General features: G+C 40.8%; 1 protein-coding gene across 4 annotated transcripts in view; it reads left to right on the forward strand.

Moving 5' to 3' along the window:
- The first annotated feature begins 2,053 nt into the window (after positions 1–2,053).
- The window catches only part of Plxdc2 (plexin domain containing 2), a 375,390-nt gene continuing 356,709 nt past the window's right edge, over positions 2,054–20,734 (forward strand). Inside the window, exons 1-2 of one of the 4 annotated variants that reach the window (XM_029470939.1) lie at positions 2,054–2,156; positions 2,472–3,224. In XM_029470939.1, coding sequence (XP_029326799.1) covers positions 3,113–3,224 — 112 coding nt within the window. In that variant the 5' untranslated portion in view covers positions 2,054–2,156; positions 2,472–3,112. Of the gene's footprint in view, positions 2,157–2,290; positions 3,225–20,734 lie in introns of those variants that run through there. The other 3 variants (XM_029470933.1, XM_021154114.1, XM_021154117.2) reach the window with 3 other exon arrangements.

Here is a 20,734-nt window from a genome sequence, read left to right on the forward strand (position 1 = left end):
GAGAGATATGAGAACTGGAGTTGGATAAAGGGCCCAGGAAGTTCTCTGCCTGGCTTTCTGCTATAGCTGCTGACCTGTTTTTTGTTTGGTTGGTTTTGTTTGTTTGTTTGATTGTTTTGTTTTGTTTTTTGGTGGTAGTGATGCTGGCAGGTGTCTGTTTCGGTAAATCTCCATCCCAAATAAGCCCCCGGCAATGAAAACACGACTCAATTAATATGAACACATGCTTGTGCCTAGATTGGGCAGGTCTATCGCTATACAACCATCTTCCACAGTTTATGAGACCCCTTAGAACTTTAGGTTTCTCCAGGTGATGTGCTTCTGCTCTGCTTTTCTTCTTCCTCCTCCTCCTCTGCATCATCTCCCTCTTCTACTCTCTTCTCTCTTCTCTCTCTCTCTCTCTCTCTCTCTCTCTCTCTCTCTCTCTCTCTCTCTTTCTCTTTCTCCTGCTCCACCTTCCCTTTTATCTGCCTACTCATCAACTCTTCTTTATTTTACAAATTAAGGTGGGAAGTGGGTTTACAGGAAGTCACCTGAGTGCTCATTCCTTGTTCACAACCACTCGAGGGAGAATGGAATTAACATCAAATATAATTAGCCCCAGGTCTATCCACAACAGGTGTCAGCCATTCAAAGTGCAGAAGGAAAACTCACCATCAATGACTGTCCCATTAATTTTTCATTAGAAAACCACTCTTTTAAACTTGATGTAAATACTCTAGATACACAGATTGAGATGTAATCGAGGATTTAAAACACTCTTGGTAGAGTAAAAATAAGAGAATTACAGTCTTAAGTCTGGTTGGCAAGAGGACATCAACCACTCAGAAGAAAGCTCAGGATTTATCAAGCATCTTGGGATAATAAAAGGTGTAAGCATGGCGTATTTAAACCTTCACAAATATCCCGAAATAGAGAAACGAGTCTTATTTTAGAGAAAACAGGCTTGTTAATGTTTTTCAGTGGAAAGGCAAAATTTCTGTATCGAATTTTGCAATAATCTTGGCCCACTTCCAGTGGGTTTTGCTAGATGTTGAGATGGATTCAAAGCATACGTGGATTCTTCAAAGCACGGAAAGGCCAAGACAGTAACAAGCTACAGCAAGGCTGAACCCAGAACACTTTCAAATGTGTTTAAATTAGCTCTCCTTTTCTCTTCAAGAAAGAGCATTTCTCTTCAGGCTAGCAGATGATTTTAAAAATTAAGTTCACTTGGCTAATCCTCCGTTCTAGGACCTTCTATGAACTTCAGTATAAAATCTTCCTGATTTGATGCCTGGAGACCTGAGGCTTAAAGCTTAAGTAAATTGCTCGTTGTGGAAAAAAAAAAAAAAGATTGAAGTACTAGCCCAGGCAGTGCTCCAGAACATGTATTTTTCACCAAGGATGCATTGTCTCTTTGCTTTCTGTTTAGCCCCATTGAAAGATGGTTAACTGTATGCAAAATTCAATGTAAGCGGATAAGGGGCCTGGAAAGGGTTAATGCTGAAGCGGACCCTCAAGCTGAAAAAACAAAAACAAACTGCAAGCAAAAGCCCTTTAAAACCCCTATAGGAAATTCAAAAATTCAATGGGCTTCCTGTTTCTTTAAACTCTCCCTTTCCCTCCTTCTGACACTTTACCAAACAGCGGTGGCGGCCTCAGGACCCTGCAGCCCAGAGCCACCTCCACCTCCCTCGGTGCGGGTCTGGGGGAGGAGGGGCTTTTGATAGGATGGGGGCTGGGAGTTGGGGGATGTCAGTAACCCTAGCGACTCAGGTTTGGTTCCCCCCCCCACACACACACACCCTAACGGTTGCCAGACCAGCCCTCAGTGAGAGATGAAATGCTATTAACCCTTTAGTGCCCAGGCGGAAATCAGAAGATATTGGGCGCTCCCTGGGGGCCTCATCCCTCTTTACCCGCAGGCTGACATCCAAAAGCCCCGGAAGCCTGGAGGGTGCAGGCGGCATTGGTCCCTCTGCAAAGGTCATGAACCGGGTGGGCGGATGGCGTCCGGGAGACTAGAATCTGCCACCGCCCCACTCGCACCAGTCCTGGGGTGCTTGGGGCCGCAATGGTCTTCTGGCTTTCCCCAGCCAGTCTTCTCGGGCTTCATCTGTGGGAGACTTTTCTGGCGTCCCCCCTCCCCCAAGAAAACCTCAGCCAATGGACAGGTTGGTGCTGGCTGCGGGTTTTGGGAGGAAGGTGGGAGAAGCCTGGAGGAGAGAGAGGGGGAGGGAGGAGGGCGGAGGGAAGAGAGGAGGGTTCAGCGGTAGATCTAGCAAATGGCAAGCCGCCTTCCCTCCCCAAAGTGTAGAGCTGGAGCGCGGGGGAGCGCGGCGGCGCCTCCGCCACCAAACTCCTGGGGCTCCGCGGCGTTCGGAGCCTCCTCCTGCCTAGCCCGGAGGGGCTCTCTTACCAGGCTGCAACCTCACTTTCCCGTTTTTCTTTTTCTTTAAAAAACACCCCCACCTCTCTTCTGCTCACAGCAGCTGGTGCATTCCGGGCTCTACTCTCCCGAGCTGCCCATCCCTCCGGCTGCGGGCGAGGACGCGCGCTCAGCCTTGGGCGAAGCAAAGAAGAAAAACTTGTCAGAGGGGTTTCTCCAGCCTCCACTAACCTCCTTCTCTGGGGAACACCAACCGCCCGCCGGGGCCAGACCTAAGTCTGGGAAAGTTCCTCCGGTGCTCAGCGCCCTCTTGAATCTGGAACAGCACCGGCGCAGCCAGTGGAATTAGATCTGTTTTGAACCCAGTGGAGCGCGTCGCAGGCGCTCGGAAGTCACCGTCTGTGGGCGCCCGGGTGGCGCTGCCTGAGAGGACCCGGGAGTTTGCCGACCCTACTGCAAGTGACCTTTCCTCCCCTCACTTGGTTGATTCTGTCTCAGTTGGGGGCTGCGAGGGTGACAAGTTGCGGTGAGAGCTCCCGAAGTTCGGAGAGGGCTGGGCTGTCTCTCCTTCGCTTCTGCTACCCGGAGTGAAATCCTAGCGAAACTGTCAGAGGCCTCCGGATCCCACCCAAGACTCACCAGCAGAGCTCGGCCGTGTCGCTCCATCCCCAGGGATAACCCCGGAGCCCAGGGCCTCAAGAAAAAATTCGTTGGGCAGGGGAGGGAGGTCGCGGCAGCGGCATGGCAAGGTTCCGGAGGGCCGACCTGGCCGCAGCAGGAGTTATGTTACTTTGTCACTTTATAACAGACCGGTTCCAGTTCGCCCACGGGGAGCCTGGACACCATACCAATGGTAAGAAGTACTTTTCTCGATTGTTTTTGTGTGTGGCTGAAGATCCTTCCGGGGTCTTGGAACCTCCATCCTCATCTTACACCCACCCAAAGTATCTGCCCTTGGGAAACTTATCCTAATTGTTTTTCTGGGAAACTTGAGTTTCTCGAATCGGGGAAGAGGTTTGCTTGATCAGAAGGTGTGGGGAAACCAGGACTTCCCTGAAGCTATGGTGCTTACTCCACCTGGGCGCCAGGGGGTGGTCCTGTCTAACCCCAAGTAGCCCAAAGAGGTCGGGGTGTGAGAGAGCCTGCTGCTGCGGATCCCTCTCTGAATCTTGGTTACATCAGGTTGTTTCCCCTCTGGATTCTCATCCCTTGGAGCTCAGAGGCTCTTTCCTGTGCGCCACGGAAGGGATGGATGGATGAACGATCTGATGACAGTCAGGGATGGCAGGTCGCCCCGTGCCAAGGGAAAACGCCTTGTGTCTGCACATCCCTCCTTCAGGCTATCCTCACTAGCTTTCTCAATGTGGGGTTACTAAGTGGATGCTGTAGAGGCAGCAGGGTTCAGGGATAGAGAAGAGGTGGAGAAGATGGGGACGAGTCATGCCTATGAGGACAAACCCTGGCCCCATTGTCCTTTGCCTGTCTGTTTCACAGACAGGCCCCAACATGCCAGCAGTTCCTCAGGGTTCCTTGACACTGTCCCTGGAGGAGAAGGGCCCCCAGATACTTGCAATTGGCCTCACCCTGTGCCCTGGTGACCTGTCTGGTTTGGTGTGTGGTATTGAACAGTGTCCTCCTACTGAGCAGGGACTGGCTAATCCAGCTTTCTCCCAAGACCACTCATTCCACTGTGACCCCACAGATTGCTCCCCATCTCTGCCCTTCAGCAAAGAAATGAACAGGCAGGTCAGTGAAACTCTGGGGCAGGAATCTGTGAACTCTTGTAGACTCCCAGCAGGAGTGAGAGCAAAGAGCACTTGAAGAGAAAAAGAAAGGAAAACTTCCTGGTTAGGACAATCACTTTGGTTCTGTTTTGCTCTGTACACCTCTTTGTTTAATTCAAGAAAGACTGGTAAATGGTTCTTCAGAAAGTATGCATGTATACTGTCAACCTTCAAGGAGTCACAGAAAGAAGTCCGGGAGATACACCTGGGGACTCCAGGTGAGGATAAGTGTTTACAAAAACCTTGAATAAAATTTTACCACTTTGAGACAAATAGGATAATCCAAGTCATGTGTTTACCCTCGTTGCAAATTTTAAGAGAGGAAAAAAAATTACTTTCTTGGTGCTCCTATTTAAGGCTGGCTCCTATTTAAGTGTGTGTGTGTGTGTGTGTGTGTGTGTGTGTGTGTGTATGTTGGGGACCAGGTAAAGGGCCATGAGGACCACAAGATAAAAGCTGAGATTAAAATTCTTGGATTTTTTTTGTCACCTCTGGTCATCCTCATCAATGAACATAAGTTCTTGGCTATTTATAATTTATATTAGCACACCATATTTCTGTTTATTTTCTTGGCACATTGCATTGGCTGAAAAAAATAACAGTTTTACTTTCTTCAGAAAGCAACACTTTAAAAGATGCAATAGTCATCTCCATAAGCTTATTTGGAGTAAATGAATATGCAAAGCAATTTTACAAAGGAGGAGGGGACATTCATCCTGAGTTGTTTGTTTAAAAACTTCTTTGGTACAGGAAGCAAATAATATATTTACAGCAAAACCACATAAAAGAGAGACTAGGAATTTTCATTTTTTTTAAACTACCGAGTATATAATATACTGGCACCCAAGTTAAGTTTGCTATTCTAAGGCAAACCTGAGGATGAAATTCATTGCACACAGAGCAGACCAGCTGGTGGAAAGCTTTGGCTTTGGGGAGTATGGCATGCCTGTGTTGATAACATAAATACACCAGCATTTTAAACGAATTCACTATTTCTGGTGGACCCCTTAGAAACATTGTGCTCACAGGATTGGGGACGGGGAATTAACTATTTTATCAATTCTTTAGAGATTTTGCTATAAATCAAACAACACTCTGCATGAAGTTTTATGAAATTACCTCAGAATTCAGGCATTTTAACCTACTGAATATATAACACAGAAAGGTAACACAGAAGAAAAAAAAACACTCTATTTTCCACTGTAAGATGACTTATCTGAAAATTAAATATCCTGAAAGTACTTCAGAAGGTGAAAGGCAGCATGTGACAATCGGTTTTTTTTTTTTTTTTTTTTTTTTTTTTACCACGGGCATTGTGGCAAAGGGCAAACATCTGATTTCATAACAGATTTGTTTATTGTGCTTTTTACTTTTCTAATGCTGTGGTTGGTTTTATTGCCACCAGAGGGCAGAGAAACCACTAATTTCTTCTGTTCCTGTTTCTAATGTTTTTGTGTTCTAGAGACTTGTAGTTCATATTTAATCTGTCATTTTCTTGTTATTTTCACTGTGCTTTTTCTCTGCTTGGATATTTTTTGTGCTTCCTTTCCAGTGAAGTGGGCCAGCTTAGTTAGCAATATTCCTGATGATGTCCTGTGACTGAAGTTTCTGTTAGCATCAGTATCTATAACAAAATAGGATAACATAGAGATAATCCCCATGAGTGTTTCCTGTAAAGCCAGTGTGGGTGCGATTATTGCATCTGCAGGTTAATTGTTCTTCTCTAGCAATGACTCAAAACTTTCCATAAGGTACTTAACATACAATTGAGAAAGATTTGTGTAGCCTGAGTTTGCGTAAGTTATATTGCTACAGAAACATGGTCTAGAGTAGGATTTTCATCCTTGGATGCCTGCACAGAGGCTTATAACTATTATTACATAATAAACATCGTCGTTTAAGCTATTGTAATTGTATCACACATACATACGTAAGTTGTCCGTACATTAAAGGCTGGATGTTACTATCCCTCATCCTCGAGGATAGGCTTGAATGTAATTGGAAATGCCAGCTGTTGCACATTTCTTCACTGTAAGAATCAAACAGGCCCCTGCAGAGATGTAGACAACATGTACCCTTTTTTGTTTCTAAATGTTACCTCCTATTGCAGAAGCACTAGTTTTAAAGATGAATGAATTGGCCCACAGCTGTGATCTTGAGATTTTCCACTTGTTTTGAAGGCCATGAGCTTAGGGCATGAGCCAATGCTCCACCCCATCACCTTCTTTATTCTTGAATTCTCACCAAATAGTCCCTGAGTGAGGACCACATGTTCCTACTGTCTTGTCATCCTCTTGTTCTTTTTGTCACTAGTCCTATCTCTACCTAAACTTATACTCCGACTTACTGCTTGCTTCCTTTGAAGAACTTTAAGGATTTTGTATGTCTGTTGGTTATGGTGTTTTCTCTTGTTTGTACTGATCCATCTCTATCATAATTCTATTAGACCAGCACACTGGTCCCTGCAATCAGGGTCCCTTGTAATCTTTATGAATCTGCTGCAGCATGTACCATACAGGCATATAATAAATACTTGCAAGACTAAATGGAATAACATTATCGCTGTAGTTCAGGATGGAGTTTTGACCTCAATATGCTCCTGGGAGACTTTTAAGTAATTCTTAACATAAATTGCTTTTAATCAATAAGGTGGAAATGGATATTAAAAATTATCTTCATAGAATAATAATTTAAAAGCAGAGTGTATGATCTAGGTAGTTCTAGTAAAGTGCCCCAGTGCTCTGGCAGATGGCTACTTGCCTTAAGCCTTCCATTTTTATTTTATTTTTGATTTGTCTTGTTTGTCCATGGAGTAAGCCTTTGTAGCCTCAGCTGTCCTGGAACTTTGTAGACCAGGCTGGCCTCAATGTCACAGATCCTTCTGTCTCTGCCTCCCCAGGGAAAGAAGTTCAAACATTACCTGGTATGATAATTCACACACACACACACACACACACACACACACACACACACAGAAGCTGTCTTCAGGCACACCAGAAGAGGGTATCAGATCCCATTACAAAATGGTGGTGAGCCACCCACCATGTGGTTGCTGGGAAGTGAACTCAGAACCTCTGAAAAAGCAGTCAGTGCTCTTAACCACTGAGCCATCTTTCCAGCCCCTAATAATTATTAATGATGCTTATTTTAATCTTATTTGATTATATCTTCTGGATCAGAGATTGTCAGCCTGTGGGTTGTGACCCCTTTTGGGGGTCAAATGACCCTTTCACAGAGGTAAGACCTAAGTAGTGAATAGGCAGAATTTAGAAGCAAAATCAAATGGCAGAATTCTTAAAAATATGTATGTACATTTAACATGAATTGGCTCGTATTAATAATTAGTAACACTGATATTCTATATTTCTGTTCACAACAATGACAAAATTACAGTTATGATGTTGCAACACAAAAATTTATGATTGGGGGGTCACTACAACACAAGGAACTGTAATATGGGATCAAAGCATTAGGAAGGTTGAAACCACTAGTCTTGACCTATGATTTATTAGTTCTTGCTTATTTGTGGTGTTCAGGGGTGGGGTGACCAAACCCAGGGACTCAGACATTCTAGGCAAGTGTTCTTTCCACTCAGCTACATCCTCAGCCCAACTTATTACCTTTCAAATATGGGACTCCTAAAAGAGTTCAAAGTTCAGTTTATGTTCAGCGGTCAACCTATAAATAGGCTTTCTCTCCTGTACTTTGCGTATGAGCTTACCTTGTTACCTTCATAATGTTTTTGTTGTGGCTGGGTCCAGCCAAACTGCATATTGAAATTTGGTTGCCAAGTAAACAGCATTGAAACATGGTATTGCCTTTAAGAACACTTGGGCTGTTCAGAAGATTAGGGCAGTTTTCCAGGGCAGCTGTTGTAGACTGACCCCTGTCTCTGAGTGGTTGTCTCTTCTTTGTTTTCTGTTTCTCCTCTGTGCTGTGACAATGCAAGACAGGCTTGTTAAAAAATACTTAATGCCAGAATGACAATTCTGTGACTAATTATGTATTATCAAGTGCCAAGCTTTGGTTTATTCTCTGACGAGCTTGTAACTGAACACATTCAAAGTTTTCTGTGTCTACCATGTGGTTAGTTACCTCTCTTCTGTCCAAGCCAGTATCAGGCATTCTGGTACATCAACAGAAAACGGACTAAGGCATCTTTTCTCACTTAGAATATCTTCTTGAACTTATTTGGAAAGTCAGAAAGAAGTGAATCTTATCAAAGCTCTACAGTACATTCAGTTATGTATTACTAGCCTGCTTTTCCACTTAGTCTTAATCTGATGAATTCCAAACTTTTCTTTTGTTCTGAACACAACCCCCCACTTCCAGATTTAGCTTTCATTATCTCTAGAGCATTGTATCCTGGACATTCTTTCTCCAGTGAGTGCCTTCATTCTGACCCCTTCAGTGATTCTAATCCCCTGGGGAGACCAATACAGACTACCAGTCTAGTAAGGGTGCTTTCCTTTGGACACTTCCTCCACCACATACAGTGTCATGTATTGCCAAGCCAAACTAACAGAGAAAAGAGGCATGTGTGGAAAATACCACTTTGTGTTTCTAGACAGTGAAGTCATTTCCAATTTGAATGAAAAGGACAGCATGATTTGGAATGAATATCTAGGTTTGTGCATTTAAACAGAGCCCAAAGGCTTGTTTGAAAATAGCAAAGTATGTTCTAAGCAAACCTAAAGTCCAGACTAGACTTATTCCTCCAGTGGCTCGCCAAGCAGCTCTAGCTCTAATAGCTCCTCCTTACTCGCTAAATTACAGTGGGCTGTGGTCACTATTTCTGTGCTTGTACTAGAGCATGACAGTCTTTTAGGTATATTGTGGTGGAGCGCATGCTGAATCCTTATACATATCTGCTTCATTTTTCCCAAGGTTGAAACTCCATCAACTTGGAAAATATTATTATTTAGTGTGTACTTTTGCTCTTTGACATCTTAACCTTCTTGCAAGCATAGTTGAATACAACCCAGCATTACACGGGCTTTCTTCTGAGTGTCCATCTCCATTTTTGCTCTTTCCCTCCATAAACTGAGAAAGGACTCCCTACAGATCATATAAATATAATCTACCTGTGAAACACTCACACCAAGGATATGTGAACTGGTTTATGGTATACTGATTCATCTTCTCAGTACTTATGGGATCCTGATTTTAGAAGAACAGACAAATAAACAAATAAAAACTAACCCTGACCTTTTGATTAAAAGTAATTTCAACCCCCTTTAATTATTGCTGGTTTATGTCCTCTTAATAGGAGCTAATGCATGCTTAATGTATACAATTATTTTTTAGGAATTCTGCTATTTGATTTTGCTTTTAAACTCTGCCTATTCACTACTTAGGTTTTGACAATGTGCACCCTTGACTTTTATTTTTTAATTTAGCATTTTAGCTTGATAATTCCAAGAATCAAAAATTAATTGGTAATAAATGCCTTCTGATTTTTTTTTACTTTTGATATTGCTTGTGACTTTTCTGGTGCTAATTTTCTCCTTGTAGATTTATATAATTGTTCATGGTTAGGTAATAAGTGCTCTTGTGAGCAGGGTGGTCTGTATGTCCTTGCTTATATCTCTTCTTGCCACAGGCAGGAGTTACTCATCTTTCATGTAGAGCTAGCATTTCCAGATTCCTGGGCCTGTGAAAGCTCAGCTGTAAAAGATAGTTCCTGGGGTAATCCCTACAAAGCTAATAAACTTCAAAGATAAAGGGAGGAAACTCATAATTATTACTGTGCTCATATCACACAGTTTTATATCTTCAGAATAAGTCTTTGTATCTGATGGGGCAAAGCGGTTCTTCTTGTTCTTGCTCTTCAGGTGCCTTGGCTATGCTTGTAGGTTCTTTGTTTTGTTTTGTTGTTGTCTTTTCTATAGTCATTTATAGCACATAATATCAGTGTTTTAGGTTTTGCTAAATAAAACTCATGGAGTTTTGATTGGAATCATGTTAAGTTTGGAGTATTTGTTAAAAATTCAAGTCTCAAGGGGGAGGTCCTAAGGCCTGACACTATTACTGAGGCTATGGAGCACTCACAAAAAGGGATCTATCATGACTGCCCTCCTAAAGACCCAACAAGCAGCTGAAAGAGTCAGATGCAGATATTTGCACCCAACCAATGGACAGAGTAGCTGACCCCTGTTGTTGAATCAGGGAAGGCTGAAAGAAGCTGAGGAGAAGGGCAATTCTGTAGGAGGACCAGCAGTCTCAATTAATCTGGACCCCAGAGATCTCTCAAACACTGGACCACCAAACAGACCGCATACACCAGCTGATATGAGGCCCCTAACACACATACAGTAGAGGACTTCCAGGTCTGTGTTCATTCAGAGATGATGTACCTAACCCTCAAGAGACTGGAAGCCCCAGGAAGTTTAGAGGTTAAGTGGGGTGGGAGGTGGGGGCATCCAGTTGGAGACAGGGGGTGGATAGGTGTGGGATGTGGATTGGGGAGGGGGGGGTGGAATATAGAGTGTAAAAAATAAAAATAAAATATAATAAAAAAGAATATTATACATACTGGTAATAAAAAGAATATTTCTGATGAAAAAAAATTTCAAGTCTTAAATAACTGGAAACTGTGAAGTTTGTTTCCTACAACTGCTAATAGACAGAAAAAATGCCAGGATAGCTGACAAGAAATTGTTAATAGTGCCCTCATGGCAGTGACTATTTTCTGTTGTATGACTGTTCCAAGGTAGAGGACTGATGCTCTCTCCTGATAACATTATCAAACTCACCACAGTTCCCATATAATTCTTAGAAAACACAGAGGGAACCACAGTTTAGCTCAAAAGACAACCAAGGAAAGTCATGTTTGTCTGACACATGCATTACCCAAAGGAGAGTGAGCTCCAGGCAAACGGGAGCAGGGAAAGATGACATTTCATTTTTTGCTCTTGTCCTGTGAAGATAATGATCTCTGGGCCCATACAGAGTACTGTAGAAAAATGTCCTACATCTTATTGGAGATTATCATTTTAGATTATCATTTAAGTTGTGGGGTCAGAAAGGCAGTTATCATATTTGTTCTCTTATTTGTGGATCCTAGATTTTATGGAGATACATATAACTAGGATATAAGACCTGAAAATACAAGCGATGCTGTCTTGGGGAAGAAGGGACCTAATATGAGAAGGAAGAGGAGAGAAATAAAAGGACAGTGTGGGTGCTAGTGATCACATTCACACAATTATCATAATGAATCCAGTGTTAGGTATAGTGTGTAGACACCAATACAAATATTTGCTCATCATAGGAAAAAATTCTGCAGGGTGGGGAAGTGAATTAGAGGATAGAGAGGGACCAGAGAGTAGATAAAGAACATCTGTTTAAAAGAGGTGAATGTCTATAACTCCAACACTGATTTGCTGTCTATCTAATACTGAGGCAAACTGTAAGATAAGTGAGAGACCCTGTCTCACTTAAGGTAGAAGGGAATGTTGACCTCCATCGTCTGCATGATAACCCATGGGTATGTACAAGCACATACACATCTATGTATAAGCTACACACACATTTACACATATGCACACACACATAGAGAATGCACATATCCATGCATATAACACAGGCATACAATACACACAAATGAATAGGTCTGTGGAAAATAAAAGTCCTTGGTGTTGGTAGTCTCCTAATTTATTATTTATTAGTTAATTTCAGTTCTGAAAATTTACATGGAAAGAAAGTAGACGTGACACATTGTCCCCATTCTCAAAACTGTACATTTCTGATTCTATGTAGTGGCAAACACTTCCAGTTAAAGATTCAGACTTCTCCTTGCATCTCAGTAGCACAGTTTAAACTCCACTTCCTCCATATTATGACACAGTGAACTGAGTGCAGCGGTAGTCAGGAGTGAATGGTCATGCTGGGCAGCTGCTTTTATTTCTTTCCTAGTTTGCCTTCCTTATCTTTTTAACATCTGTTGTTTATTTCAAATATTTTTTAAAAACAAGCATGATTCAAAGTCCTTCTGCAGATGATAGTCTCATTGTGTGGACATTGCAAAACAGCTCCACATGGGGAGCCAAATTTGTTCAGCCTCAGTTTTGTCAAGTTGCTTTGAGAAGAGACATTTGTCCAGCCAGCCCAGCCACTGGGAAGCTGATTGTTTTGTGAACTCTGTGCCTGGATTTGAGTGCCCTTGGCTTGTCTCTGCTCTCAACTTCAGCTGCTCTGACTTGCTCACCCCAGCAGTGTATCTCACCTCCCAAACTGTCTTGCTGGAACCCAGGGGATAGCAGATGTTTTTCTTGTCACCATTGACCACAGTACCTGACTTAAAGAACTTCAAAGAAGGAAGGATTTATCTGACGCAAGGATTTCACAGGCTTTGGTGCTTTATGGTAGAGAGGGCAAGGGCGAATGGAGCAGTTCATTTTATGCCAGGCAGGAGGCAGAGAAAGGGGATTGTGGAAACCTGTTAGCGCTTCCTTTTTTCCCTTTTCTTCAAACTAGGCTTTCACAGCTGTGGGGGTTGAAGCAGCTCACGTTCAGTTCAGGGAGAATCACCCAGTCCTCTCTGTAAATTCCCTCATAGATACACCCAGATGAGTGCCTCACCAACATCATAGGTGATCCTAAATCAAAACAAGTTAGCAATCAAGATTAGCACACAGGCCACACTCATTCCACAGCTGAAAAGGTCTTTCTAAAATGCATATGGGGCTGGGTGTTGGGAATGATTTCATGCATAATTGTTGCATGTAAACTAATAATATTCTAATACTGCTTTATATTTCCAAATCCATCACTTCCCATCCACTTCCTCAAGCCTTTCAAAGTCTCCTAAAATTCTGCATCCTCTAGAGTAGCCTTTCATTCTCTTTTTCACCTTATGACTTTTCTCTTTCATTCATCAATTCTCTCTCTCTCTCTCTCTCTCTCTCTCTCTCTCTCTGTGTGTGTGTGTGTGTGTGTGTGTGTGTGTGTGTGTGTGTGTGTAAACTACAGGCGTTAGATACCATCTAGGACTGACCTCCATTGGATCACTGACTGCAGAGGCAGGAAGGCAGGAAGCCTCCTGTGCAAATTTGATGAACTATAGAAACTACCTAGTGTTCCTCTTGTGTAATGGGGATGTATTTGGTTAAATTTATTCCTCAGGCAGATTTTTGTTTGTATCTATTTTTCCACATGTTTTAGGCAATTTTCTTAGTCACAGTTTCTAGAACAGGATAACTTGGATTTAAATGTCAGTACCCAAAATGTAAAATATAAATAGGAGGTTGGACAGGAGAAATTGGAAAATATATTTGTAAGGAGTTAGATCTTCACTTAGTCTACAGCTGTATCACTGCACACATACCTGGTATCATTTGATCTTGGAAGCTAAGCAGGTTTGGGCTGGGTTAGTACTTGGATGAAATGACATCCTTCATAAAGGTGAGTTTAGCATTTTTGTTTGTTTGTTTAAATAAAAGTGGGTTTAGGAATTGTGTGGTTACAGCAGCCAGGAGGAAAACAAACAAACAAACAAACAAACAACAAACAAACAAACAATGTCTAGCATAACGTTTTTTTAAAAGATTTAATTTTTGAGTTTTATAAATTTGAATAACATTGCAAACGTCAAGAAGAAATGACTCGATTTTAATTTTCTGTGATGATGTACCTCTGGGCCATATGGAATTTGTTTAACCAGCTTTCTAGGTGTCTAAAAGATGTGCCTAAATGCTGGGAAATATTCCTCATAACAAGACCTTTCAGATCATTTTAAATCTAAGCTATTGGCTGCCTTTTAAACCCACTTGTTCTCAGCAGCTGTTAAGAAGATCTCTAGAATTGTTCTCCAGCTGACTTGGTTATGACCTATAATTATAGTGTCCTTCCCCAGAATGACCAGCATGTGTGCTACACTTCACTGCTTACTAAACTTTATGTGCTATGGTTTGGATCATAAATGTCTTCAAAAAGATTGTCACTGAAAATTTGGTTTTACACTGACGAGTCTGTTGGGAGAAGGTAAAATCTTTGGGGTTGGAGCCTAGTTAGAAGATGAAATAGTTAAGGGCAAGTACGTTGCTCCCTTCCTTGATTTCTTTCTTTTTGCTTCCTGGCTACCATATAGTGAGCAGGTTTCCTTGCAAGCTTTCTACAGTGATGTATTGCCTTGTGATGGCCCATAGAGCAGTGAGGCTAATAACCTGCATAATGAAACTTTTGAAATCACGAGCCAGAATCAAGGTTTTCTCCTTGAAGTTTGTTTTCAAATATTTCATCATATGAATGGAGCGAATACTAACATGCACATACTCTGAACAAATGCATTCTGTCTTTGTTTCACACTGCTATTACTACTGCATTAGGAAGGGAGAGTTCGAAATCTACAGACAATCTTACATTTTTCCAGTATTCTAGATCAGCAGATTCCAGTTTTGAGGTCTTATTGCCTTCCTGTAGGAACTTCCTGTGGGATGAATCCTCGTAAACATATCAAAGTTTCCAGTTCTATTGGGCTTACTATAAATAGTTGATTCTCCTTCCATTGATTTACAAATTCATGGGCATAGGAATCACATTTGATTTGCTCTTTAGTATTTAATTTAAATTCTTGACACTTTGTGCAGCACTGGGTATATAAAAGGCAATTTATTAAATTAACTGTGTTCATTGGTGAGAGCATGATCCCAGGGACTAACATAATTCCAATCTCAAACATCATGTGACATTAACCAATTACATTTCTGCTGTATGTATTAAATTATCTGATCCATCTTAATATTTTAATCTTTCCTTGTATTTAACTTGATATCTTCCTTTATTTTGTTCTGCAGTTGAATCACTATTTTATTTTTGCTACAGGTATAAACCTTGTAAGCACTAAAGGCTATTGAGAAAGAAACAGCTAACTGTTCAATGAACAATATAGCATTTGTTTTGGTTAGTCTTCCAGTCTATATGCTTGTATAAGAGGAAAGAGAGAAAACACCTAGATAATCATTTTTCTATATCTGGTGCTCATTTATTTTCTTTATTTTATATCATTGTTTATATTTCCAAGAGCAGTTAAATTTTAATAAAGTGAAAATTTTATAATTACATTTTAGCCATATTACTTAGCAATAATAGGTTCTCAATATAAAACTCATCAACTTAATTATTAGATTTTGCTTTTTTATAAATTCATTGACTCATTTCTCCATTTATTCAAAAATTAACAAATAGGTTTTAAAAAAAGTAATAGATGGAAGAATAAGTTGACATATTTAGTAGAATCCAAGTAGGCTGTTATAGGGTGCCTGCAAGTTTCTACAGTTTGGTGTTCAAGAATCATGGGTTAATGAATTTAGTTGCCATAGTAGTGCTATTAGGAAGTGGTGAGACACTTAAAGCAGAATTTAGTGGATGGTCTTTAGATCACTGGGAATGAGGTCTCTGTTTTCCTTTTATCATGGCCCAACAAGGTAAGTGTGTTCCCTTCTTATGCATTCTCCCCATTACTACCAGAGGCTTGAAGGCAATAGGTCTACCTGGTTATAGATTACAACAACAACAACATAAATAATAAGCCTTTCACCTTTATAATTTGAATATTTCACATACTTTTTATGATGAAAGAAAGCTTACTAACATAGAAACAGCTATTTATGTCATATTCTTTAGAAATGATAGACTTCCATATGTTAGAATTTACCAGAGATACATAATCTAAGTATATTTTCATGATATTACATGATATTCCTTCCATAAAGTTCAATTTTCCTAATTTTAATATTATTTCCTCTTTTCTCCATCTGTACACTTCAGTTTAAACTGTTATCAATTCAATTTAATTTTATATTTTTAATAAATGAACAATATATATTATTTGAAATGTGTAATAAATTTCATCTATAAGGAAGATGGGCATGTTCATGTTAGCTTCTATTTCTGTGAAAAAAATGACTAATAAAGGAACTAAAAGGGGAAAGGTGTTATCAGTACAACTGTAAAGGCTCTCTACTTTGCTCGCTGGGGCTTGTAGTAAGGGGAAAGAAGATACCATGGTGGGAAACATGCTGTTAAGTAAAACCTCTCACCTCATAAATGGCATACAGGAACCAGAGTAAGACACATAGAAGTATGTGGGGCACATCCCCATTTACCTGCTTCTTCTAAGTAAGTCCACTTCCTCAATTTTCTACCACTTTCTGATAGAGATAGCATCATATTATGAACCCATCCATGGCTAAGCTCAATGAAAAAGATCCAAGTAGCCATAACTGAGTCACCTGCCTAAGCCACACTTCTGAACATCTTATCATTAGAGACTAGCTTTAAGCCCATGGGCTTTTGAGGAAACTCTCAAGTCAACTTTATAAGAATGTCTATAAAATGAATATAGTTTCAGGAGCCTGGCAGCATGAGTCAATGGGAACTAATTCATTCAGTCAGCCATGACCTTCTGGAGTGACAAGGTCTAAGGCATGTATTACCAGAACTTACATGGTAAGAAAAAAAAAATCTTATGGATAACAGCATTCCATTATTTTGTTTGCTAAAAAGATACTTTGACACTAGGTAGATTTTCTCAACATCTTTCTTTTGTCATTTACTGGCTTCATGACATTGGGCAAAACTACGAACACTGAGAACCTAAATTTCATTATTTGTAAAATGAAAATAAAACCATTAGTCTGTTTTAATGAAAGCTGCTGTGTTTTAACTAAGTATTTACTTCTCTGAAGGTTTATTGATTGTCTTAATTACTTTTCTACTGTTGTAATAAAACCCCATGACCAAGGCACTTGGTAGAAAGTGTTTAATTCAGCTTATATTTTCAGACTTCTAGAGTCCATGATAGAACAACAGAGCATAGTGGCCTAAACATTTGAGAGTTAACATCCTGATCTTTAAAGAGGCAGAGAGAAGGCACGCTGGGAATACCTGGAGGTTTTGGAAACTTCAAAGCCAGCCCCCAATAACATACCTCCAACAAGGCCACACTTCCTAATCCTTCCCAAAGAGTTTTAGCAAAAGGAGACCGAGTAGTCAATCACAAGAGGGCCATTCTCATTCAATCTATCTATCACAGTTAGGTTTCCATGGGAAAAAACATATTTGATTTGGTATGTCCTGAAAATCTCGCACAGAGCAAAAATATAGGGAATGTCATGTTATGAAACTTTTATCAAAATAATGAACAGTGAAAAGAATTTTGTTATGTAAATATTAATCATTAATATTTCCAAGTTTCATATGGCCAGAGATAAAGCCTTTTATGACTGAAATTCCCTGAATGACAAGTTGATATTTTTTGGATAACAATGGTCTCTGAATATATAAACTCAATATTCTACCTACATCTTAGTGAGCTTATCTGAAAAGGAAGCCATGCTAGAGACTCTAAGATTCCATTGAGGAATGAAAGTCAATACATGCCAAAATAAAAATTAATCTAGGTCTAACAGTCCAGTGTCTTACTTATCAGTTCTCCAGACCTGTGTAGAATCCTTTGTATTTAAGGTGAATTAAGCAAGCCCCTTATATGTAAGTAGCACAATGAGGTCCATTCATGGAATTGAGAGCCATGGAGCAACTCTTGTTCAATTCTCATGAGGATGTCTTCTACACCAGCTTCTCAGCAACTCTTAATCTTAGAGATCCATTTGTTTGGATTTTGGTGTAATGTATCAGTGAAAATGTAAGCGTTGGGGCTGGAGAAATGGCTCAGTTGGAAACCCAAGTTTGATTTCTAGAACTCACAGGGTAGCTCCAGTCCCATGGAATCTGATGCTCTTTTCTGTCTCTTCTGGGCATAACGAATACCGGTAGTGCATAGATATTCATGCATATAAACATATAAATACCCATAAATGTAGAAGAATAGAAAGGGGACAGAGAAAATATATCATGTGAAGGCACAGTGCTCACTTATGATTTTCCTGTTTGAAGGCTTTCCATTATAATAAAGAGGTGTATAGTATAAAGATCCAACTGTCAGAGAAAAGAAATTCTGGATAGGGTTCCTATTTTTAGACAGAATTGTAGGAAGTCACTAACTTGTTTTGTGACTGGGGGAGTGTATATCATTTCTCTATGAGAGTTTAAATGTGTTTGCATGTGTATGGGGAGAAGGCCATGTTAAGACATTAGAAAAGGGCATTTGGGAATCAGGGGGAAGAAATTTGGGGAAGTTTCATCTAGAAAGAGGTGTGGCTTGGTCTGGTTTAGAAGAGCGAGTGAATCTGAACAGTGAAGAAACAGTAAAAAAAAAACCCTTCAGAACAGAGGAGAACACAGTGTACATTGTGTAGGAAAATGCTATTGGTTTGGGAGACCATTGAGGGGGTTGTCGGGCAGACGGCTAGTGGCTAGGACAGTAGGAAGGTTGTACTTACCTGATGCTGAAAGCTGTCCTGAATGTGACAGCTAACCTGTGGCAAAATTTTTGGTTGAGTGACTAGCTCTGAATGGACCATGGTATGGAAGCAGTGAGGAGAGAGGACATGGAGACAGAGTGAGTTACAGACTTTTACATTGAGAAGATGGAACATGGTGACCAAGGCTCAGATGAGGGTATTCACCTAGCTCCCATGTGATTTAGAGACTAGGCAATGACTCCACCTGAGACTTCAGTACTCAGACATTCACAGTACAGTCTTTCCACTGGAGCTTCCAGAGTTAGCTCAGCAGAAGGTATCATTGAGTTCATGAATCAGAGTCACAATGGATCATGGCTAACAGAGACCAGCAGCAAACAGGAATAGACAGTGAGTAGGAGAGAGGTTGAAGTCCAGGAAAAGTGGTCTTGGAGAGGTAGTGTGAGGAAGGAATCCAGGAACAAGAAGTCAGTGATCTAGGGGACTCAGATTTGTAGGAGGAAACTCTGAGTTCCTGGGCAGAGAAAAAAGTGCTCATTTGTTTGGCAAAGATGGAGTGATCCTGGAGGGAGGGAAGGGGCAATGGTGCCAGGCCATGGGAGAGTACATGAGGAAGAATTTGTTCATCTCTTTTGAAACATCCATCGGAAAATAATTATGGAGAAGTGTGTGGATGGGAATATAGAGAACTGGGGGTTTTGAGCCTGCCAAGAGGTTCTGAGGAAGCAGCCTGTGGTGGGGGAGTCAGACTAGGGCATGCAGATGTTCTCCAAGCACAGGAAGCAGGGTTCTGACTGCTGTATTGAACATAATCACAGTGCTCCCCAAATGCAACTTGACTTTTTTTTTTTTTTTTTTTTTTTTTTGGTTTTTCGAGACAGGGTTTCTCTGATAGCCCTGGCTGTCCTGGAACTCACTTTGTAGACCAGGCTGGCCTCGAACTCAGAAATCCACCTGCCTCTGCCTCCCGAGTGCTGGGATCAAAGGCGTGCGCCACCACGCCCGGCTGCAACTTGACTTTAAGAAGATCTTTGATTGTGAATATTGAGAACAGGCATGACAGATAACAGAAATTTAATTAAGACTTAGATAGTATCATGTTTGATGTAACCCAAAGTCATTCAATACAGGAAATCTTGTAAGTATAATAGAGTTTATTGGAAAGAGTATTTCCAGAAGGGGCTGTGGGAAAAATGAGTGAACTCTGGATTTTATCACTTAACTCTGGCCTACAAAGCCACAGGGACATCATGAAGAAGAATGGAGGGATTTGAAAAAGGATATAGAAGATGATTTCTTTCCTTCTTCCAGTCAGCATAGTACATAGAAAGAAATGCAGTAGTGACTTTAAGAATTCAAACTGTAATATGAAAAAGGTGATTTTTTTTCCACTGGTCAATGATAATTAGTCTTACTATTTTTTTACACATTAATTATTTTATGACAGTTGTGAAGATGGACTTTTATAGTGAATAACACAATTACTGGTACATAGCAGGAAAGCAGAAAATGTGGAAAAATTATTTTTAAGTTTCTAATACTCAGGGAATCTAAGCATCAAGAAAATAATCTTTAGTGAAACTTTAGAAGTCTTTCTCACTAAGAAACTGTAACATTTACAAAGGACTTACTGTTCCCTTCACGGTGAGTTGAAGTTTTTTGTCAATAATCATTTTATGAAATTGTCTGAAGACTGAAAGGACAGATTGTCACTCTCTGTAATGTGCTACCCAGGATTACATTCCAGAGTAGCTTGAAGTTTAAAAAACAAGACTCATGGTTATTCAAGTTTCAGATTAAAAGCTAAAGTAACAGTTAAATCCACAAACCCTTCTCATCTGGAGGCTGTTTGTCAGGAGTATAAGATAGTTTTGTTTAACAATTAGGTCATTGCTTGGTGTTCTCTGTGAATGAGTATGTGCATTTGTGGTGTGTGTGTGTGTGTCTTGTGAGAAGGTGGGTGAGTGTCTGTGTGTATCTGTGTGAGTATGTGTGTGTGTGTGTCTTGTGAGAAGGTGGGTGAGTGTCTGTGTGTATCTGTGTGAGTATGTGTGTGTGTGTGTGTGTGTGTGTGTGTGTGTGTGTGGCTGGTTAGAGGGTGGGTGAGTGTGTGTGTGTGTGTGGCTGGTTAGAGGGTGGGTGAGTGTCTGTGTGTATCTGTGTGAGTATGTGTGTGTGTGTTGCTGGTGAGAAGGTGGGTGAGTGTGTGTGTCTTGTGAGAGGGTGGGTGAGTGTCTGTGTGTATCTGTGTGAGT

This window comes from Mus caroli, chromosome 2 (genome assembly GCF_900094665.2).
Source record: "Mus caroli chromosome 2, CAROLI_EIJ_v1.1, whole genome shotgun sequence".
Classification (NCBI taxonomy): Eukaryota; Metazoa; Chordata; class Mammalia; order Rodentia; family Muridae; genus Mus; species Mus caroli.